General features: G+C 48.6%; 2 protein-coding genes across 2 annotated transcripts; one reads left to right on the top strand and one right to left on the bottom strand.

Moving 5' to 3' along the window:
• Positions 1–264: 264 nt before the first annotated feature.
• Positions 265–6732, bottom strand: Lypd5 (Ly6/Plaur domain containing 5). The gene is made up of 5 exons (NM_001192010.2): positions 6625–6732; positions 3608–3736; positions 2664–2840; positions 2247–2393; positions 265–1884 (listed from the first exon to the last, which is right to left on the bottom strand). Exons 1-5 carry the CDS (start codon positions 6680–6682, stop codon positions 1625–1627), a joined length of 771 nt encoding a protein of 256 aa, NP_001178939.1. The 5' UTR covers positions 6683–6732; the 3' UTR covers positions 265–1624.
• A 14373-nt stretch (positions 6733–21105) lies between these two features.
• Positions 21106–21962, top strand: Tescl (tescalcin-like). The gene has a single exon (NM_001106233.2). The coding sequence runs from the start codon at positions 21144–21146 to the stop codon at positions 21840–21842; it is 699 nt and encodes a 232-aa protein (NP_001099703.1). The 5' UTR covers positions 21106–21143; the 3' UTR covers positions 21843–21962.
• Positions 21963–23147: the final 1185 nt, after the last annotated feature.

Raw genomic sequence — 23147 nt, 5'->3', positions numbered from 1 at the left:
AGCGAGATTACTTCTGCTGGCTGTGAATTCATCTGTATCACAGGCTGGCCTTGAATTCATGATCCCCCTATGTCGGCTTCCCAGTGGCTGGGACTCAATCCTTGCCATCAATGTGCTGCCTAGCACGCAGAGGCTGGGGCAAGGAGGCAGAACTCTTCCCTCTGTTCTGTGACTTGTGCCCAATAAATACTCTCAAGTGATGGGTTAGCTTTGTGGTCCCCTGCAGCCTCTCCACCTGCCCCTTTCCCATTAGGAAAGTTTGTGCACTTTTAAAACCTTTTATTGCAAATAACATTCCTGTGGGAAGATGAGAAAAGACAGGCGTGATGGATCCCACATGCAATCCCAGCAATTGGCAATAGGTGAAGGGATCAGGAGTACCGTATGATCCTAAGTTATACCAACGAGTTTGAGGCTAGCCTGGGCTACATGTTTCTTTCAAAACAAAAGAAAACAGCAACAAAAAGATTAATGGGGGGGGGAACTGGATCAGTAAGTTCTTAGATCCCATAACTCAACATCTAGACCCCCCGACACCCATATTTCCTCTTCTGGTTACTTGTTCCCAAAGACAGTCACTCTTCTCTCTTCTAATTGCAAATACTAGCTCTTAGCAACCTCCATACGTTGTTTGAATGAAGTCATATAACCTGCTCTATTATGTGTCTTTATTATTTTGCACAACACTGTTTTTTGTGAGATTCTTTCACAGACACTGGAGGTAACTGTCAGTTGCCATTTTTCACTGTTGCATAGTACTCCATTTTGTGGTTAGATCACAGTCTTCTCATCCTATTTGACTGTTCATATTTATTTGGGTCATTTCCAGTTTGTAGCTACTATGAACTGCCCTACTAGTCTATATAGTGTGGGGGAGCATATGGACCAATTTCTGTCGTGGTGATAGACCCAAGAGGGACTGCAGAGTTGTATTATGGATTTCAACTCTGCTTTAGAGAAACACAGAAAAGGGCAGGGGTGGAGTGGGGTGGGGTGGGGTGGGGTGGGGTGGGGTGGGGGTGTTTTCCCTTTCCTTCCTCTTCTTTGTTTCTTTGTTTCTTTCTTTTGTTTGAAATAGCCTCACTATGTAGTCTTAGCTTTACTGGAACTCAAGACCAGGTTGAACTCAAGCTCAGACCTGCCTCTGCCTCTGTGGTGCTGAGATTAAAGGTGGTGCCTGAAAAGGTCTCACACTGTAGTTCAGGGTGGACTTGAACTTGCAATGACTTGAACTTGTAATGTAGTCCAGCTTGGCCTTGAAGTAGCAGTCCTCCTGCTTCAGCCTCCTGGGTGCTGGGTCAACAGGCTGGGGTTACCACTATCCTTGCTAGAAGTGGGTTTTTAAGGTGAGTGGCATGTTTTGCTGTGAGGGGTCACAAAAGGCTCATGTATTGAAGGCTTGGTGACCAGGGGATGGCACTATTGAAAGCTGGTTGGACCTCATTCAATGCACCAATGATGGGCCGTCAGGAGGCGGGGCTGGTGGCAGTAAGGAGGGACAGAGAGTGGGGTGGAAGGTAGTGACTGGAGGGACAGGGAGTGTGGCTTATTTTCACGGCATTTTTAAAAGGAGCCCTCACCAGGTGCTGGAGCCATGAGAAGCAGAGCGAACTGGAGGCACTGTCTATGCAGGGAGCCCGAGAGACACCCCCAGAGTGATGGCCAGTAGCGGAGCAGTGATCACCAGGGTCAGGATTCCGGGAGCCCGGGGAAGGGCAGAGGACGTGGCACCAGGGAGGGTCTGTGTCACCGAGGCCTTGTTGCAGAGGTGGCCCTCGCAGCAGTAGCCCTGCAGGTCGATGGACGTCCAGGGGCTGGTGGTGCCCATGGTGGTGCAAGAGGGCCGGTGGCAGGTTCGGATGTACACAGGCACCGAGAAGTTGCCTGAGTGGACAGTGGAGGCGGGAGGGTCAGGGTCAGGCCCTGGTCCTCTGACACATCTCAGGTCTCTTCGGAGACCAGGACCACAACACTCAGTGCAGACAAGCCTCCTCCCTCAGACCAGTGCCATGTCTCTTCCCTAACATGCATGCCTTCTCCTTCAGTCTACAATAGGCCTTTCCCCCTAGATTGGAGACATGCTTCCTTAGAATAGAACCATACCTCTTCCCTCAGACCTCAGTCATGCCTTCTCCCTCAAACCACACCCATGCCTCCTCCCTCAGACCAAAGCCACAGAGAACCATGCCTCTCTGGTACCTCTGCCCTGAGGCCTTCAGCGCCATCCTACCATCCTAGCCCCTCACCAATGGTCATCCGGCCGTTGCCCTGAAAACAGGCGCTCTGGTCCTGGTGGCACTGGACCCGTCGGGACTTCTCAGGGGAACAGTCTTCAGGGTGAGTCCCTAAGCAGGCATAGCACTCGGTGCCACTGAGCGTCGGTGGGTTAGGCGCTTGGAGAAGAGAGTAGATGAGATTTAGAGCATTGCTCGGTCTGGCAGTGCAGGCTGTGCAGTGTACCGGCTCATGCCAGGGAGGAGCCTGGCATCCTACAGCCAGAGTAGCGCTCAGCGGTGACCACGCCCCCGACCTCCTCCCCGGCCCCAACTCCTGACTCCTCCAGCCCAGCTCCCGCCCTCTCTAGCGCCACCCCAATTTCTCCAGCTCCGCCCCGATTTCTCCAGCCCTGCCTCCGACCTCTCCAGCCACGCCCCTTAGTGCACCTTGGCTCAGGTTGGGAAGGGCATCGTGAGTCTTGAGGTCGCTGTTGCAGTAGTCAGTAGCACAACCGCGGACCACCGCGTAGTCGGGAGGCAGAGCATCCTGGTTGGTCTGCATGGGGCCGGTAGTGGGGCCCGTCCAGCATCCTTTTCGGACCATTGTCACCAGGCTGCGGTAACCTGGACCAGAGAATACCAGGCCTGGAGTGAGCCTTCCCTCCCCACTCATGCATTTCTTCTCCTCTCGCTCACTTTTGCCTCCTCCCTCCTTCCATTCTGTCTTCTGCTATCTTGAGATTTTTTTCTTTTTTCTTTTTCCTTCCTACCCTCCTGTTCTCTTTCCTTTTCTTCCCAACTCTCCTTTCCTTGATTTAAAAGTATGTGTATGATGCGTGTATGCAGTGCTCACAGAGGCCAGAAGAGGGCGTTAGATCCCCATCTCTGCAGATGAGCCACGATGTAAGTGCTGGGAGCCAAACCTGGGTCCCCTGGAAGTGCAGCCAGTGGTCTTAACCACCGAGCTACCTCTCCAGTCCTGTTTGTTCGTTTTTCTGAGACAGGGCCTTATGTAGACCAGGTTGGCCTAAAACTTGTGTAGTCAAGGATGACCTTGAACTTGGGATTCTCTTGCCTCTACCTTCCAAGTGCTTGGATCAAAGACTTGTGCCACCATGACTCTCTTTTTCCCTCTGACAAGGTCTTTCCTTGTAGCCCAGGCTGGCCACAAACACAAGCGTTCCTGCATATACCTCCAGAGTGCTAGGATCTCCAGTGTGAACCAAGTCTAGCCATCGCCTTCTTCATTCCCGCTCTTCTCCACCTTCCCTTATCTCTCTCCTTCTCTCCTACTGAATATGTTTCTCTTCCTCTCTCTTCTCCATCCCTCTTTTTCTATTTCCTCTTTATTTCTCGGACTGCATATCCTTTTGTTGCCCTCTGGTCCTCACCGGTATCCAGCGTCAAGACCACCTCAGAGCACCCTTGAGGACAAGAGACACTGGGGAGCTTGATGGCGCTGAGGTCGAAGGGCCCGAAGTAGGTGTGCTCGTAGCTGTAACACTGCAGTGCGTGGGTGCCTAGGAGAAGGATGGGGTGTGTTAGCGAGTCAGGGGAAGCTATCCCAGGACCTAAGGCTCCACACAGAATGGGATAGACACACACCAGGCTGCAGCGTCTCATTTCACCATGCTTGTCTGTCATCACCAGGCGCCACCACGGTCCTGGAAGACCTCAGTCATTTACATAAGGGTCTGAGTGACTTCTTTCTCTTCCACCCACCCCTGAAACCATCTACACCCGCGGCGGGAAGAGTGTAGGGTCTCACACACCCAGCCAGACCTCTAAGTGCTGACACAGGTCTGTACAAACCTACTAAAATGCACCCAGAGCAAGATGGCTCAGCAGCCAAGGATGCTAGCTGCCAAGCCTCACTACCTGAGTTCAAGCCCTGGGACCCACGTTGTGGAAGGAGAGCATCAGCTCCTGAAAATTGTCTTCTGACTTCCACATGTGAGCTGTGGCATGTGCCAACACACACGAAACCCACACGCACATGCACACACAGAAGCCTTTTTGATTGTTTTGTTTGTTTGTTTTTTGTTCTTTTGTTTTGAGACAGGGTTTTTCTGTGTAGGCCTGGCTGTCCTGGAATTCACTCTGTAAACCAGGCTGGCCTTGGACTCACATCGGTCCCCCTGCCCCATGCTGGAATTAAGGGCATGCAGCTTTTTTTTTTTTTCTTTTCTTTTCTTTTTTTCGGAGCTGAGGACCGAACCCAGGGCCTTGCGCTTCCTAGGCAAGCGCTCTACCACTGAGCTAAATCCCCAACCCCAGCTTTTTTTTTTTTTTTGAAAGTTGTGGGAGAGAAAACCATGTACAAAAGAGAGAGCACATATGCAATTAGAAATTACAGCAGCGACTGGGAAGCTGGCTGGGGTCAGGGTGGGAGCCTAAAGCTTGACCTTTGGGTGTGAGGGCTAGGGTTAGACCTTAGGTGTGGTGGCCTCCCTGTCACACTAGTGTAAGGGTGGCAGACAGAGGTGATCCCCAGAGCAAGAAAGTCAGCTGGACTAGAGAAGCAGCACAGTCTGGGTTCAAATGAGACCCTCCTCTCCCTCCCTTGACTTGACCTGGCGGACAGCGATGGAGGAGGATGCCTTGTTTCAACCCCAGGCCTCCACACATGAATATACACACCACACATACTACACACACACACACACACACACATACACACACACAGCAAAAAGAATGAGGAGGGGTTGGGGATTTAGCTCAGTGGTAGAGCGCTGGCCTAGCAAGCACAAGGCCCTGGGTTCAGTCCCCAGCTCCAAAAAAAAAAAAAGAATGAGGAAAACAAATGATCTCATCAAAGTAGTTTAGAAATCATATATGCATACAGGATATTTAGAAACATGGAAATAAGTAGGCAGAGAGAAAACACACTCTAATATCTAAATATACATGGATATGGACATGCAAGCCACAGAAATAACACAGGGACAGTGGACATGTATGTTGAAAATTACACACACATCCTTTTTTTTTTAAAGTGGAGGAGAGAAACCGAAGTCAAAAAACTTTTTTTTTTTTTTTGAGACAGGGTCTTATGTAGCCTAGGCTAGCCTGGAAATCACAGTGCGGCTGAGTCTGGTGGAGGGCTGGGACTACAGTCCTGCAGCAAAAACATTTAAAATGTTCACATGGTTGCCAAGTTTGGTGGCACACGCCTCTAACCCCAGCGCTCAGGAGGCAGAGACAGGTGGATTTCTGTGAGTTCGAGGCTACCCTGCTCTACATTGAAAGTTGTAGGCCAGTCAAGGCTAAACAGTGAGATCCTGTCTCAAAATCAAAATCTTTCTGATTGCATTTTATTTATCGTGTTGTAGGTGGAGCGGGGGCATGGGGATGCCACCCCAGGGCACACATGGCTGTCAGAGGACACGTTTTAGAAGTCAATTCTTGGGGTTGGGGATTTAGCTCAGTGGTAGAGCGCTTGCCTAGCAAGTGCGAGGCCCTGGGTTCGGTCCCCAGCTCCGAGGGATCAAACTTGGATTGTCAGGCTTGGTAGCAAGCACCTGTACACACACACACACACACACACACACACACACACACACACACACACACGCACACGCACACGCATGCGCATGCACACATGTACCCATGCATGCACACACATATTTCTTAGATATAGAAATCTGGCACACAGAAGCATAAGCAGTTGCTAACTTGAGGACGCACAGAGACCGAACTGCATCCCATGATGAGCAAATACACACAAATTAAGCCTTGTGCAAGAAGGGTTTGCTTAATATCCTTCTAATTCTTCCTTCACGGCCCATGCATACTCAAGTGGGTAAGTCCCTGTAGAAGAGGGTTCAAAGACGGAGCTAAGGTCCTTGCCAGCTCTGGGGAGATCCTCAATTGCTCCCCAAAATGCCCTCAATGAGGGTGTGGGAGGGAAAGGAAAGCCCTTCAGACAGTGTGGGGATGAGAATGGGAGCACCATGGTCTCTACCACCCCAAGATTCAAGACAACAAGCCTCCAGCCCTCTTCCCTCAGACCCAGGAGTCCAGACCTCAGCCCCTCTCCTTCAGATCCAGAGTCTAGATCCTAGCTTCCTCCCTCAGACTTAGGTATCCAGGCCCAGCCTTCTTCCCTCAGATCCAGGGGTATAGACGTCAACCTTCCTCCCTCAGATCCACGAGTGCAGACCCCACTTCTTCCTCAGATCCAGGAGTTCAGACCCCAGCCCTCCTCCCTCAGACACAAGGATCCAGACCCCAGCCCTCCTCCTTCAAATCCAGGTGTCCAGATCCAGCCCTCCTCCCTCAGACACAGGAGTGTAGACCTCCAACTCTCCTCCCTCAGATCCAGGAGTCCAAGCCTAACCTTCCTCCCTTGAACCCAGGAGCCCTGGCTCAGGCTCTTCTGCCCACTGGACTCAGCATAGGTAGGTACCTGTCAGGCAGAGCACGATCCCAAGGAAGCAGAGCAGGAAGGTCCCGGGAGTCCCCATGGCAGTCCGTGGAGCTGAGATCTGACCCTGAGGACAGTTCCTTCCACTCTGGCTTTGCAGTCAGGCTGGTTTTCCCTGCTGATCCCCAGGCATCCTGGCCACCCAGCCTGGCCAGGATTCCAGGATCCTCCACCCCACCCTTCTGCCCTCCTTCACGTGGGCTGTCTCCTTCTAGGTAATCATGGTGGGGCTGCTGAATAATAGGGGTGGGGATTCAGGCTCCTGGGTCCTGAGGAAGGTGTTAGGGGCCTGGGGCTTTGACTTTGGGGGCAATATGTATTTCGAAGGTCTGTTGGTATCATCATCCTTTCTACATTCTGTGACAGTCTGTGGTTGGTCCCCCCAATCCTGCTCCTTCCCCATATCCCACTCCAGCACTCAACACCCACACAGACACAGGCTTGTAATCCCTGAGGCTGAATCTCCCGATGAGACACCCAGACATCCTCTTTCCAGAGTCTCTGACCCCATCTACTGACTCCGTTTCTTCTCTTCAGCCCCCAGCATCTCCCTGTCACCCTCTCTCCCTGCCACTTCTGATCGTATAGGATGGGTGGCCGTTTCTCTCTCCTGTTGGGTTAGCAATGCCTCTGCAGCCTCCAGGAATGTCTGTGGCAATGAATGAATTAATGAATGATGAATGAATGAATGAATGACCAGCAAGAGGGGGAGAGAAATAAAAGACGATCACCCACAAGATGCAGAAGGACAGTTTGGGTTTGGTTCGGTTGGTAGAGAACTTGCCTGGCGTACATATAGCCCTGGGTCCTGTCCCCAGGGCTGCATAAACCAGGTGTTCAGGCCTGTCGCCCCAGTGCTTGGAGGCAGACAGGAGGATCAGATATTCAAGATCGTCCTTGCTATTTAGTGAGTTTGAGACCTGAGCCATATGAGACCCTTTCTCAAAACGAACAAAAACAAGCAGAATTTTAAAAGAAAGGTCGGGAGGGTAGCTCAGTTAGTCCTGGGTTCGAGCTCTAGCACTGCATAAAACTGGACAAGATGGTTCTGAGGCCAGTCCGGGATACAAGAGATCTTGTCTTTAAAAAAAGGAGGGTGGGGGCTGGAGAGATGGCTCAGTAGTTAAGAGCACCGACTGCTCTTCCAGAGGTCCTGAGTTCAAATCCCAGCACTCACATGGTGGCTCACAACCATCTATAATGGGATCGGATGCCCTCTTCTGGTGTGTCTGAAGACAGTGACAGTGTACTCAGAAATAAAATTAATAAATCTTTAAAAACATAAATGCAGAATGATCAAGATGGCTCAGTGGGTGCACGTGCGTGCGTGCGCGCGCGCACACACACACATACACATACACACACACACACAGACACTGAATAAGTTGTTGGTTTTTTATTTTTCTTTTTTTGTAGTTAAAAAGAGATACAAGGAAGACACAATCCTGTGTGGACAGATGTAAATGAAGACACACAGACAAACTCAGAGGGGAGGAGAGGAACCCTAATAGACAGGATGCGTCCACAGATGGTGTTGATAAACCCTTATTAGATGAACGGAGAGCCGCCTGCTTCCACAATACCTATAATTAAAACTGATGGAGATTTGATAGCGAGAAGGCAGTTTGAGAAAATTCCTGATTTAGTGATTGAGGCAAGGGTGGGGATGGGAGTGGGGAATGATTTGATGGACACCATTTCTGTCAGTTCTGACGCCTTTGTCTCTTCCAGGGCGGTTGGAGACAGAGTTAGAGGGGAGCTGGGCATGGCAACCCAGCCCATTATCCCAGTACTGGGTGGAGGCAAGAGAGTCAGAATTTAAGGTCCTGCTGGCAACAAAGGGGGTTCGAAGCCAGCCTGTGCTACAGGAGACTTTGTCTCAAAACAAAAACAAAAAGCATGGGGCTGAACACGTGGACAAATCAATAAATCGTCTGCTGTGAAAGTGTGAACTCTATCTATCTACCTACCTATCTAACGTGGATGGGTGTTTCCCTGACTGTGTGCATGCAGTGTCTGTGGAGAGCAGAGAAGACATCAGGAGGTTCCCTGGAACTGTAGCCACAGACATTAGTCAGTCACCATGTGTGGTGCTGGGAATCGAACCCTCGTCCTCTGGAAGAGCAGCAGTGCTCTTAACCACCAAGCCATCTCTTCAGGCCTGACCTTGTATTTTTTTAAAGTTTATTTTTATTTATGTGTGATCAGAAGACATATGTGTGCAGGACCAAAAAAGGGCGCTAGATCCCCTGGAGCTGGAGTTAACAGTTATTGGAGCTGGGAATAGAACTCGAGCTTTCTGTAAGAGCAGTAATTAGCGCTTAACTGAGTCATCTCTGTGGCCCTACAAAAGCCTTGTAATTTCAATTTCTTTCCCAGCCCCTTGGAGGGAAGATGAGTCTTCTATTGGCCTCAGTCTAATTTTCAGGCTAAGAATTTCCTTTTCCCTGCCCCGTCTTCCACCTCCCACTGAGCTGTGTCTTTGAAATACAGTCACGGGAGATAGCACCCTTATCTGCCAATCTCCACGGCAGGGTAGGATCCTGATGTGGACAATCCACAACGAGCACAGTTGGCCTGATGGGAGAGAGAAAACTTCCTCCTCCTCCTCCCCCTCCTCCTCCCCCTCCTCCCCCTCCTCCTCCTCCTCCTCCTCTTCCTCCTCCTCCTCCTCCTCTTCCTCCTCCTCCTCCTCCTCCTCCTCCTCCTCCTCTTCCTCCTCCTCCTCCTCCTCCTCTTCTTCTTCTTCTTCTTCTTCTTCTTCTTCTTCTTCTTCTTCTTCTTCTTCTTCTTCTTCTTCTTCTTCTTCTTCTTCTTCTTCTTCTTCGAAGTCTCAGGAAAAACTCCATGTATGGCAGATTCCTTGGAGAAGCCTTCCACTGCCTCCTTCCAGATTAAACACTTCCCACGGCCTACCCTTTGTTTTAAAAGAGCTGAGGCTAATTCTAATTTAAGGCAATAGTATTGAAAAATATTCCCCTTTTGTGTCAAAAAATGAAACAACACAAAAACAGTTTGTTTCTTTGTTCGTTTTTTTTTTTTTTTTGGATTTGTTTTTGTTTTTAAAGAAACAGGAAACTATGTATCCCCAGGGAGATCTGGAACTTCATGTGCAAACCAGGCTGGCCTGGAACTTACAGAGATCTACCAGCCTCTGCTTCCAGAATGGTAGCATTATGGGTGTGCACAAACATGTCGAGTCAACAGCTTTTATTACATTTATTTACTTTGTGTGTGTGTGTGTGTGTGTACATAATGTATGGGTAGTATGTGTTAGTGAATGGTATGTGTGTGTGCATGTGTGGGCACATTTGGGTACATGATCTCAGGGGAGGTGTGCACACACATATGTTCATATATGAGGAGATCAACATGTCTAGGCTGCCTGGCCAGGCAGTCTCAGGCATCCTCCTGTCTCCAGCTTTCTAGCACTGGGATGTGCACAGTATACTCAGCACCCTTTTTACAGAGGTTCTGAAGATTTAACTCAGGTCTTCATGCTTGTGTGGTAAGCACTTTATGGATGGGCTCTCTCCCCAGCCCTGTTTCGGGGTGTTCCCATGCAGTTGAAGCTGGCCGCCAACTCCCGATGTAGCCAAGGATGACTTTGAACTCCTGCCTTCACCTCCCAAGTGCTAGGATTACAGGCTTGAAGCACCAGGCCCACAGCAGGTGCACGTTTTTTCTGAGGGAGACACGGAGCCCTTATGGGCAGTCCTGTGACCTGGGCTCTCTGCTCACCTATCATAGGGCTTCTGCCCCTCCCATAAGGCTTCACTTCCCAGAACCTGCTTGGCATCCATGTTGATCATCCTGCTTCTCTGGTCCCTGCCGGGTAGGGTGGATGGAGTCTGGGCCCTCTAAGGGTGGAATCTAGAAGGCGGCAGAATTGAAGGATGGAAGTTTAGAGTGGGGGGAGGGGGAGAGGGAGAGGCAGGAGGGGGGAGGGGGAGATCCTGTGCGTATGTGACATTGTGTATGTGAGATCTTGTGTGATCTTATGCATGTGTGATCTTATGTGTGCGCAAGATATTGTGTGTGATTTTGTGTGTGTATTGATATTGCATGTGATATTGCATGTGTGTGAGATCTTGTATGTGTATGTATGTGATCTTATGTATGTGTGTATATGATATTGTGTATGTGGGTATGTGATCATCCGTATGATATTGTGTACTGATCTTGTGCATGTATATGTGATGTTATGTGTGTGAAATCTCATGTGTGTATGTGATCATGTGTGTGTAATCTTGTGTGCATGAAAGATATTGTGTGTGACCTTGTGTGTGTGTGTATGTGATATTGTATGTGTGTATGTGATCTTGTGTGTTATGTGATATTGTGTGTGTGATATTGTGTGTGTGCGTGTGTGTGTTATTTTGTGAGTGTTCTTGACTGATAGCCTCAGGTACTTGTGAAGATGTTGAGGTGTCACATGTGGAGTTCCCCATTATGTGAGGCAATGATTACGGGTGGCAGTGATTCCAAAGTGTGCTGTTGGGATTCCTAGTGAGTTCACCGCCCTCCCTGTAGCCCTCTGGAGAGGCAAGAGCCCCACCCACATTCCTAGCATTAAATGAAACGTTTAGGAGCCTGCCAGTCAAAACCAAAATAAACCTAATGGCCAAGGCTCACGTCACAAGACAGAAAGGACAACAAATTGCAGTGAATCCGACCCCTGGAGCCCAGGTGGAAGGAGAACCAACTCCCAGACTGTCCTCTGACCTGACCTCAACACAGCACTGCCACGACATCCTGCTGCATAAGTATGTATATTAGTAAACACAAGAAGCATTAAAGCTGTGTGGAAGCCAGGCAATGGTGGTTCACAGCTTTAATCCCAGGACTTAGGAGGTAAAGGTACGTAGATCTTTGTGAGTTCGAATCCAGACTGGTCTATAGAGTGAGTTCCAGGACAGCCAGGGCTACACAGAGGAACTCTGTCTCAAAAAAAATCATAGAAGAAGAAGAAGAAGAAGAAGAAGAAGAAGAAGAAGAAGAAGAAGAAGAAGAAGAAGAAGAAGAAGAAGAAGAAGAAGAAGAAGAAGAAGAAAAGGGTAGAGCAATTGAGGAAGACACCCAGTGTTGACTCTGACTCCAAATCCACCCACAACTGGTCAATGTGCAGAGAATGAAACTGTAGGGTACTCAGCCCTACCTGGGACATCTGAATCGCATCGCCTCCTCCAACAGTTCACGGGTCTCCGCAGAAGAGGACAGAAGAACATAAGAGCCAGAGAGAGCGGGCATCACCAAGGAAACCGCGTTTTCCTGACGCAGCGGGGCATGTACGAACTCACAGTGGTGCGAAAGCAAGCTCAAGGCAGACAAAAATCTCAGCACGGAAAGGGAGAGATGGGCACAGTGCCTCAGCCCCCGCAGAGGAGCTGTTAGCGTTTGATAGCTTCTGGGAGAGCCGAGAGCCGGTTTTCTTTAATGACGTAATCCCTGGGAAGGCGACCACGCTCCATACACATTTTCAAATGTCTGTTCTCCCGACTAATATTCTCAGATTTAATTTCTGTAAGCTGTTTACCCGATATCGTAATATCTACCATCTGTTTCCAGCTTTGCAGTTTGTTCACGAGCCAGAAACCTCCCCCGCTGCCCCCAACACACACACGCGCGCACGCACACACACATACACTCGCGCGCACACACGCACACACACACACACACACACACAGTGTTGATGCATAGACGTAGGCACATCTTGGAAATCTAGCAATGGTTTAAAAAAAAAAAACTCCGTGCGCACGCGCAGACATGTGTATATGTCTTTGTGTGGACGAGTGTGGCCCAGTGCACACCCATGGAGGTCAGAGGACAATTTTGCCCATCCATCCTCGTCTTCCACTCTGTCTCACAGTCTTTCCTCCGATGCTCGTTGTTGGGTGTGCCAGGTGAGGTGGCCAGAGGTTTTGTTGGTCTCCAGCTCCCATCTCACCACTGGAGTTCTGCAACTACTGATGGATGTGTGCTTCATGCCTAGCTTTCCACGGGTCCTGTGGTTTTGAACTCCAGTCTCCATGTTTGCATAGCAAGCACTTTACCCATTGAACCATCTTGCTAGAGACACAGTGTTAACTCTGGAGCCCCAGGCTTCCTTCAGGCTTACCTCTGCTTCACCATTCCCAGGACTGGGCTTACACACATCATGACACCTAACAATGATTTCCATTTATTTTTTTGTTTAAATCATTAATTTATAACAAACATTTTATATATATACATATATATACATATATATACACACACACACATGCTCACACTTGCATGACGACTGTGGAAGCCAGAGAATATATTTTTTAAAAGATATTATTTATTTATTTTATGTTATGAGTACACTGTAGGTGTCTTCGGACGCACCAGAAGAGGGCACCAGATCCCATTACAGATGGTTGTGAGCCACCATGTGGTTGCTGGGAATTGAACTCAGGACCTCCGGAAGAGCAGTCAGTGCTCTTAACTGCTGAGCCATCTCTCCAGCCCCAGAGAATATCTTGAGGGAATTGATCCTTTCTGCCACGTGAGTTTTGGGGATGGAAGTCATGTCATTAGATTTGGCAGCAAGCTCCTTCACCCACTGAGTCATTTTGTCACCCCCACCCAAGCAATTTTTTTTTAAATTTACTTTGGTCTCACAATTTAGTCCTGAGTGGTCTCGAACTCACAGAGATCCACCTGCCTCTGCCTCCAGAGCGCTACGATTAAAGGTGCACGCCACAACGATAGGCTCCAAGCAATGGTTTTTAAATGACCCATTAACCAAAAAGTCTTTGTGACCCATATATAACTGCACAATATTTAGTATTCCTTATTTCAAATGACGCCATTAAGTTAGCGTGTGGTAACTGTAATGAGTTTTCAAAAATTAGCCCCAAGTCACGTGTCATTTCACCGGCCAATCTCTGTTCCCATGTGTCATCTGCCGGGAGATTAGTTTTCGAGGACTCGGCTTGATGTCTCATCGGAAACCAAGTTATGTATATTGTACGCCAATATTTTCTTTTGTTATTTTCACACACTCGGCTTGGCGCATCAATATTTCCTCCTCGGAGCAGATTTTAATTTTTTAAAATTTAGTGCAGTGGTGTACATATGTTCACACTGTTGTACAAACCAACAGTGTTTGGAAGCCTCCGTCTTGCAAAGGGGGGACTCCAGGCCCATTAGGCAAATTCTGCTTCTTTCGCCCTCGCTCCCCCAAGGCCCTGGTGCTTTGGTCACAGACTGGATTCTTTATAAAGCACAGAGGTTACATTAGCTGGTGATTTTGGAGCCTGGGGAATCTAAGAACAGGGCTTGGTGGGATCCCTCTCAATGTGTCTTAACATGGTGAATGAAGCACATGGTGAGATGGGTAAGATGGCTCTCTCCCTTTATTTTTACTTTTATTTGTGTATGTTATGCACATATACATGTTGGCATGTATGTGGGTGCAAGCACACACATGTGTGCATACATGCAGAAGTCAGAGGTGGACACTGTCTCAGTCACTGTTCTCCATTAGTTCTTATTCTCATTAGTGTGTGCATGTGTGATGCATGGGGGCACATCTGCACCACTGCGCATGTGTGGAAGTCAGTTGCGGCATCCATGCCACTGCGCATGTGTGGGCCAGTTACTATGTTCGCTATCTCTTTCTCCCTCTCTACGGAGTCTGGTATTGAACCCAGCTCACCAGTCTTGTCTGTCAAGTGTGTTTACTGACTGAGTCATCTCCCTGTTCCTCATCTTACAACTTTGAGATGGGCTCTCTCACTGTTCCTTCTTCCGGGATCCTCCTGTCTCCACGTTCCCAAGGCTGAATTACCACATCCCACTATGGTGTTGGGCTACCGTGTCCAGCTTTTTTTTTTTTTAAGGCAAGGCTTCATCTACCCCAGGCTGGTCTTATTTTTTTTTCTTTTCTTTTTTTCGGAGCTGGGGACCGAACCCAGGGCCTTGCGCTTGCTAGGCAAGCACTCTACCACTGAGCTAAATCCCCAACCCGTGTCCAGTTTTTTATGAAGTTGTCTGGGAGTTGATCTTTGGTCTTCATGCTTGCACAGCAAGCCCTTAACCTGCTGAGCCATCTACACACACACACACACACACACACACACACACACACACACACACACACACAGAGTCACATATATTACATATATTGTATGTGTGTATAAATATATGTTTTTGTATATATGTTTGTATGTTTATATGTCTATATGTCTATACATATATATGTATATAATACAAGTATTTGCCTGAAAGAATTATGTTCACCACATGTGCATATGTGGGGCCTCAGGGGCCAGAAGACAGCGTTCGGTCCTCTGGAACCAGAGTTACAAAGGGTTGTGAGCCATCCTGTGGGTGCTGGGAACAGAACCTGGGTTTTCTGCAAGAGTAGTAAGTGCTCTAAACCACCGAGCCATCTCTCTAGACCCTGTTTTTTGTTTGTTTGTTTTTGTTTTTGTTTATTTTCTTGAGATCTTCTATAGCCCAGGCTGGCTTCAAATCTGCTATGTGGCCGAGGTTGACCTTGAACCATACCTGCCTTATGCAGGGTTGAGGGTCGAACCCAGGGTGTGATGCATGCCAGCCCAGCACTCTACCAATTCAGCTACATCCCCAGCCCTGTTTTTCTTTAGAAAATCACTGACACCATCACGGGGACCCATCCTGGTGACCTCATCTCGACCTCATTCCTCTCAAAGACTCCACTGTCAATATCAGTCGATAGGGACCTGAAGAAGAAGCTTCCAACACCTGAGATCTGGGAGAAGACAAGAAACAGGAAGCACTTGTCAGGTGGCATTCTACTTAATTCTTGTGGCCAGGATTCCACTGCAAGCCTCATGGGAGGTGGAATTGTGAGACTCACACACTTTGTGTTTTGATACAAGATCTCAGAACTCATGACCCTCTTGCCTCACGAGGATTACCATCAGACCTGGCTTTCTCCTTTTTAGAGACTGAATAATATTCCATTGTATGGGCATGCCACATTTTCTTTGCCCATCCATCCATCCATCCATCCATCCATCCATCCATCCAAGGACATGTGAACTGTTTCTACATGCCAGCTCTAGCAAGGAAAGCTGTCATGGATGAACATGGGTGCACAGATGTCTACTGGGGGCCCCCTCGGAATTCTCTTGGATATACAACAAAATGTCTTTGTAGTGTTGTACACTATTACAAGTGCAAACTTTACCTCCTCCTCTTTGGACAATGTGGGGGTCAGTGGCGTTTGTTTGCTGTAGGCTGGATATGGGTTTGCCCAAGTGAGGCTTGCTTAAGGCGTGGCACTGCTGAAATGATATAAATCCCAAGAGGCAGGGCAGGTGGAAACAACTTACATCGTGGGGATTCCACCCTGGTGAATGGACTCACATTGTTGCTCAGAGTGAGTCAGGTCCTGTGTTACTGGTTTATTTCTCATGAGAGTATGACACTATTACGGAAGGTTACCCCACACGCTTCTGCTTCTCCATCGTCCCGTGACACAGATGGGATCGCTGGGGGCAGGGCGTATAGGACATTTTGTACAACTAAACCTTTCTTCTATGTAAGGTGCTCAGCCTCAAGTGTTTTGTTACAGCCACACATAGAGATACCATCTATGCTGTGGCAGGGCAGGCACTCCTGGGAAGTAGACTCTGAGGTAGTTGATGAATGGGCAAGGCCCTGGGACCAACACCTTCAGGAGGGAAGAGTAGAAACTGCACTGAATAAGGGTAAAGTCTAAGTGTGACTTAGGTTCAACACAAGGTTCGGTGTATCTCAGGGGACTCTCCCGTGAGACCTGTAGACCCTCATTTGATGGAACTACATCCGAGGGCTCTGACATCCGCAACTAAGAGAGTCTTTCTTTCTGAAAAGTGTGCGTGCCTGTGTGTGCACAGAACCCAGGGGTTACCTGCCGGCTTCTTTCCTTTTCAGGCACTGCACACCCGGATTCTCTTGAGTGCTGAGACAGGATTTCACCATGTGGACCGGGCTGGCCTAGAACTCACTCTGTAGACTGGCCCGGCCTCTGCCACCTCGCTTGGCTCATGTATCTTGTTTTCTAGTGCAGACGGACTCTCTCAGGCTGGTGAGATCATCAGGTAAAACTGTCACCAAACCTGATGACCTGACTCCCTTCCCCAGACGTGACAGGATAGAAGGAAAGAACTGGCTCCCTCCTGTCTGCCTGCACAACAAATAAATGTAAAAGAATAAAATAAAACAAATGTGAAACCAATAAAAACAAAAACCCCCAAAGACAGACTCTCCCTGAATCTGGAGCCCTTGGTCCGACCGGCTGGTTAGTGAGTCCGGGAGCGAGCCTGCCCCTCCCCTGTGAAGGGATTATAAGTGTTCACCACCATCATCCTCTTTACCATAATAAATAAATGTGCTTAAGGGTTAACAATCTGACTTAAGCTATCTCCCCAGTCCTCAGATCTTTTTCCTTCTTTTTCTTTCTTTTCCTTCCTTCCTTCCTTCCTTTTCTCTTTTCTTTTCTTTTCTTTTTTTTCTTTTTTTTTTTTTGAGAAAGAATCTCATCTTGTAGTCCAGACTGGCCTGAAATTTGCCCAGGTTGACTTCTGTCTCATGAACACCTAAGCCCCAGACTTCCAAATGCTGGGATGACAGACTTGTATCACTGACTTAGATCACCTGGAAAGATCTTGGTGTCAAATCACAGCATCCACCCCCATCTTCTACTCAATCTTTACCTTTTGGGCTTTTTTTTTTTTTTTTTTTTGGTTCTTTTTTTCGGAGCTGGGGACCGAACCCAGGGCCTTGCGCTTCCTAGGTAAGCGCTCTACCACTGAGCTAAATCCCCAGCCCCGGGCTTTTTTTTTTTTAATGGAGCTGGAGAGATGGTTCAGCGGCTAACTGTACTGGCTACTTTTCCAGAGTGGGTTTCCATTCCCAGCATCCACATGACAGCTCACAGCCATGCGTCCTTACAGTCCAGGGAATCCGACTCCCTCTTCTGGCTTCTGTGGGTACTGCATGCACATGGTGTACAAACAAAACACACAAAACAATAAGCCTGGTGTGGTGGTGTATGCTTTTAACGCCAGCACTTGGGAGGTATCAGGTAGAGCTCAGTGAGTTTGAGGCCAGCCTTGGTCTACATAGTGAGTAGTAGGCCAGCATGGCTACAATAAAACAAACAAATCTATTCTGAGTGTAACCTGAGTTCATACCCCCTGACCACACACGCACGCACGCACGTGTACACACACACACACACACACACACACACACACACACACACACACACACACACACGCACGCACGCACATGTACCTCCCAGACTAAAGATAAATGCAAAGAAATGAGCCAGCTCTGGAGACTGTCACTTGCTGCTGCAACAACTTCTCATGTTCTCACCCTGTTAACTTTTCATCTTTTTTTTATGGATGGAGTTGAGGAGGTGGGGTTTGGAACAGGATCTCATATGGTCCAGGCTAGCCCCAGTCTCCCTATATAGTTGAGGCTGGTTTTGAACTCTTGACCCCTACTGTCTCTGCCTCCAGAGTGTTGAGCTTACTGGGCCGTGCCACACCTGACTTGGCAACATCTTGACAGGTGTGAAGTAGAGTTGGTATTTATCTCAGAATTTTAACAACTTAAATATCCAGGTAACGGGTCACGGGGTTATAGTAAGAGTTTATTTTCATGCTGTGGAAACATCCGCAGCCATCACAACACTGCTGACTGGCCCACATACCGTACCCTGCACTTTCCACCCACTCACACGTTTTGTCATTCCTAAAGTATTTACACATTCATTAACGTGTGGTGATTTGCGCCAAGCAAAAAGGCTTTAAATTTCCGGTCTGGTGTAGGGAACAATTACCCAGCGTGCTGGGTGTGGTGGTGCCATGTCTCCAACTCCAGTTCTCAGGAGGTGGAGGTAGGAGGATCAGGAGTTCTCTGAGTTACGTGAAACCCAGTCTCACAGCAAAGCCAGTGGGGCTGGGGATGCAGCTCAGGGGTTGAGAGCACTGGCTGCTCTCCCAGAGGTCCCAGTTCTGTTCTCAGCAACCCCATGGCGACTCACAACTGTCTGTAACTCCAGTTCAGTGGATCTAATGCCTTCTCCTGGCCTCTGTGGGTACCAGGCAGGCATGTGCATAGACATACATGCAGGCTGAACAAACAAATATGAAAATAAGTAGCTAGTTTTTTTTTCTTTTCTTTTTTTCAGAGCTGGGGACCAAACCCAGGGCCTTGCCCTTGCTAGGCAAGCGCTCTACCACCGAGCTAAATCCCCAACCCCAACTAGCTAGTTTTTTAAAGGACACACATAAACATAAAAATAAATTAGTAGCTAGTTTTACAAACCCGTATAAAATACCAAGGGTAGAGAGGTGGATCCATGCTTAGAAAATGGGCTGCTCACTCTTCTAGAGGACCTGATTTGGTTCCCAGCACCCCCATCACCATTACCCGTGATGCCAGCTTCAGTAGAGCCTAAACCTTCTTCAGGCCTCTTTGGAAACTGTACATGTGACACACACAGATATTAACCCATAAGTAAAAGGAAGGAATACAAGAGACAGGCACGGCTGTGTGCACACCTTTAATCCCAGCACTGGGGAGGCAGAAGCAGGTGGATCTCTGTGGATTTGAGGCCAGCCTAGTCTACAGGACAGATAGGGCTACACACAGAGAAACCTTGTCTCAAAAAGAATCTTAAAGCAAAAGAAATATCAAATACAATTTATGTCAGACACCACTAAGGATTTGGGGAAGGACCCCTGGGACTGTTGAGAAAGCATTTCTTGTGAAGAAGTCGGGGTGTTTTCGGACTGTGTAGGAAAGAGGCCTTTAGTCGCCAAAAGCTGACTCCTCTTGAAGTGGAAGCAGAAAGCCAGCTTCCTCCGTGTTGGTCACAAGGCACTTTATCGCCACCTACTGGAGTGTGGCCACAATAAATTATAAGTCATGCATCCCGATTAGCCAGTTTAGTGAAGGAATCACACACCATTTATTTTATTTTATTTTATTTTATTTTATTTTTTTCGGAGCTGGGGACCTAATCCAGGGCCTTGCGCTTGCTAGGCAAGCGCTCTACCACTGAGCTAAATCCCCAACCCCTATTTTATTTTTTAATAACAGTATCTCATGTATCCCAAATTGGTCTTGAAAACACTAGGTAGCCAAGAATGGCTTTGCACTCATAATTCTTTCTACCCTGGATTACAGACATGTACCACCATGCACGTTTCTGGGGTGCTGGGGTCCTACGTCATGCCCAGAAGGCAGAGCTCCAAATGGGCGTCATGTACAGGCACTGTAGTTTAGGTCCTAGTGTGAGAGACTGCCGATGGGCTGTGATATGGAGGGAAGTGTAAGCAGAATAAACTCCTCCTTTCCCATGTAGTAGTATGTAATGGTGAAGCCGTTTGTCTGGCTTCAAACAAAATGCATAGTGAATGTGTACCTGTGTCTGCCTTTGAGTGAAACGTCCCAGCAAAGCCTTCACTATGTTCGGGTTAGTGAGTAGAGGCTGGGAAATTATTTTGAGACAGTTTGAACCTTGAAGAGTTGTCTCCCGGGAAAGGCTGCCTTTGGTACCCCATGAGAGCTTGCAGCTGTGCACATCTCAGTTCTAAGATGCTCCCGGCAAACCTGGAGTCCATGCCTTTGACTGTGGCTAGCTGTGGTGAAAAGGGACTGAGATTTGGGTGGGTTATCTGCTCTCAAGAGTGGCAAGGGCAAGACAACATTGGTAGCTGAAACCTTCCCAGCCCCAATTAACCTTGTAGAGTGTTTGAATGGAGTAAGTGGAGAGAGCTCGCTGGGGGGTCAGTCTTTCCCAAGAAGGCTGAACCTGTCTGCTCCTTTAGGAAATGAAGGCTTGGCATCTTGGTGAGCTTCTCTCTCCTCTTCCAGCCTTCTCTTCCCTTCACTCCCCCTCCCCTCATCCTCCCCTCCCCCTTCCTCTTCTTCCTTCCTTCCTTTGAATGACTTGGAACTCAGCTGTGCAGACCAGGTTGTCCTCAAACTCACAGAGGTTCTCCTGCCCCCTCCCTTCCAAGTGCTGGATCACTGGCCATTTTAGCATCTTTTATAAGACAAAGACACACATTTTTGTGCTTTCCCAGGGTGGGCCTAGGAAAACCAAAGGGTGCTCTCTCTCTCTCTACATATATATATATATATATATATATATATATATATATATATATATATATAACGTATAAAATATATAATAAATATATGATACATAACATTATGTCACATGTAATTCATAATATATAATATGTAATCTATAATCCATAATGTGCACTGTGTAATATACAACACATACATAATATATATGATAATCTACTTCATTTCACTGAATTTTGGGAGGAAAAAGTCTTTAGGGATTGTGACGGGCCTGCCCTTACAGAGGTTGTTTTGATGACCTAATAAATCAGAATGGCAGCAAGGTGAGACCGTCCAGGGAGCCCAGGCCCTTTCACTGAGCGCCTGAGGTCGTCTGGAGCTCACTGGGCACCATGGGTGTCTCACATTCGTCCAGGGAGGAGTGGGAGCGCGAAAGCAGGACCGACTTATGGTGGGCGCACATCCAGGAGGCGTTCATGAAGAAGTGCGACTTCAGCTGGGACCAGATCAAGCAGTTGCACCAGAGGTTCCGGCTGCTGAGCGGGGACCAGCCCACCCTCCGACCCGAGAACTTCGACAACGTCCTGGACCTGGAGTTCAACCCGATCCGCTCCAGGATCGTCCGTGCCTTCTTCGACAACCGGAACCTGGGCAAAGGGACCAGCGGGCTGGCGGAGGAGATCACCTTCCAGGACTTCCTAACCATCATCTCCTACTTCCGGCCGCTGGAGCCCCGGCCCAACAAGGAGGAGGCAGAGCAGTACCGCAAAGAGAAGATGCAGTTCCTCTTCAACATGTACGACCAGGACGGCGATGGGATCATCACCCTGCAGGAGTACCGCCGGGTGGTGGAGGACCTGCTGTCGGCGAACCCGCAGGCGGAGACAGCCACTGTGCGCTCCGTCGCCAACTCCATCGCGCGGGTCGCCTTGATGGAGGCGTCCAGGGCATCCGACCAGCCTCTGAATGAGGACGAGCCATACGAGGGCATCACCTTCGAGGACTTCTTCAAGACCTGGCAGAGCCTCGAATTGGAAGTCAAGATGCAAGTCAGCTTCCTGAACCTACAAGCCATGGCCTTCTGCCAGTGACCCGCCGGCTGCGGCACCCCCAATGGAGAAGCTGCCCCTTGAACCCGGCTGACTCCAGCAGCAGCTCCAGGGTACGTGGGACTTGATGGCCTTTACCTCTGAGAATAAAGATGATCAAAAGAGAAGAGCAGGGCGTGACGGTGCTTGCCTTGAATCCCAGCAGTCGGGAGGCAGAGGCGGGCAGATCTCTGTGAGTTGGAGCCAGCCTGGTCTACTGAGTGAGTTCCTGGCAGGCCAGGGCTAACATAGTGAGACTCAATGTCAAAAATTAAAATGAATAAACTATAAAAGAACAAATGGCCAGTAAACACGAAAAAAAATTGTAAGAATCCTTAGCCATCAGAGAGGGGTTCTATCTCATGCTAGGCGCAATGGTTATCAGTGAAACAAATGCTGGATAGGATACAGGGGCGTGAGGGAAGGAAACATAAGCACATGATGACTGGTAGGGATGTAGATTTGTTCAGCCTCTGTGGAAGTCAATATAGAAGTTTCTCCAAAGCCTAAAACTAGAACGGTCCAATGGCCCGGCTATACCACTTCGGGGCGCACACCCAGAGAACCACGTAGTACCAAACATCTGCACAGACGGCGGCTTTACTCAGTACAGGCACCTTTCAGAATGAGCCCAGACGTCCCTCAGCAGACTAATGCATGAATAAAATGTGGTATATACGGGGTCGATTTTACCCATCCGCGCAAACAAAATGTGGCAGCGACGTGACTGGAGGTGGTCATAATCAAGCAAAACAAGCCAGAGACACAAATAAATTTGTAATCATAGGGCATAGGAGCTTGGCAGGTGAGACTGGAGAAGGAATAGGAAGGAAAGAGGGTGGGGTCACTGTGGTCAAAGTACAGGGTGCACATGTATGAAACTGTCTCTTCGAAACTCATCGCTGGGTGCAGTGGACATACCCCAGTAAAGAGAGTACCAGGGCCTGTGCAGTTAGGCATAATGTCCTCTCGGTTGGTGAAAGAGCAAATTTAGGCAGTTAAAGACTCTTTACAAGTAAAAGTTTGTCAAACCTAGCTGTACCAGCTACTCTCGTCGTTGCTTGGACAAACTACTTAACAGGGGCACCGTTCGGGAGGAAGGGCTCGTGTGACTCATAGTTTGAAGGTACAGTCCGTGATAAAGCCGGCCGTGACTTTAAGTTAGAGTTAAGCTATTTTTATCTAGTGGTGTCACCGTGGCATGCATTTGAGTGTCAGGTCATAGCCCAAGATGGCCTTGATAGCCGAGGGTCACCTCGTTCTCCCATTCTTACTTCCGAAGAGCTAGAGTTTCAGGCCTGCGCTGCT

Source organism: Rattus norvegicus, chromosome 1 (assembly GCF_021556685.1).
Source record: "Rattus norvegicus strain SHRSP/BbbUtx chromosome 1, alternate assembly SHRSP_T2T, whole genome shotgun sequence".
NCBI classification, from domain to species: Eukaryota; Metazoa; Chordata; class Mammalia; order Rodentia; family Muridae; genus Rattus; species Rattus norvegicus.
The sequence above is the reverse complement of the archived record's forward strand: the minus strand, read 5'-3'. Positions and strand labels throughout refer to the sequence as shown.

Excerpts from the sequence above, each read along its gene's own strand:
- Lypd5 (NM_001192010.2), bottom strand. The coding sequence starts at position 6,682 with ATGGGGACTCCCGGGACCTTCCTGCTCTGCTTCCTTGGGATCGTGCTC. Across the intron at positions 3,737-6,624 it reads GATCGTGCTCTGCCTGACAG|GCACCCACGCACTGCAGTGT; the intron begins GTACCTACCTAT and ends TCCTTCTCCTAG. Across the intron at positions 2,394-2,663 it reads CCTTCCCAACCTGAGCCAAG|CGCCTAACCCACCGACGCTC; the intron begins GTGCACTAAGGG and ends CTCTTCTCCAAG.
- Tescl (NM_001106233.2), top strand. The coding sequence starts at position 21,144 with ATGGGTGTCTCACATTCGTCCAGGGAGGAGTGGGAGCGCGAAAGCAGG.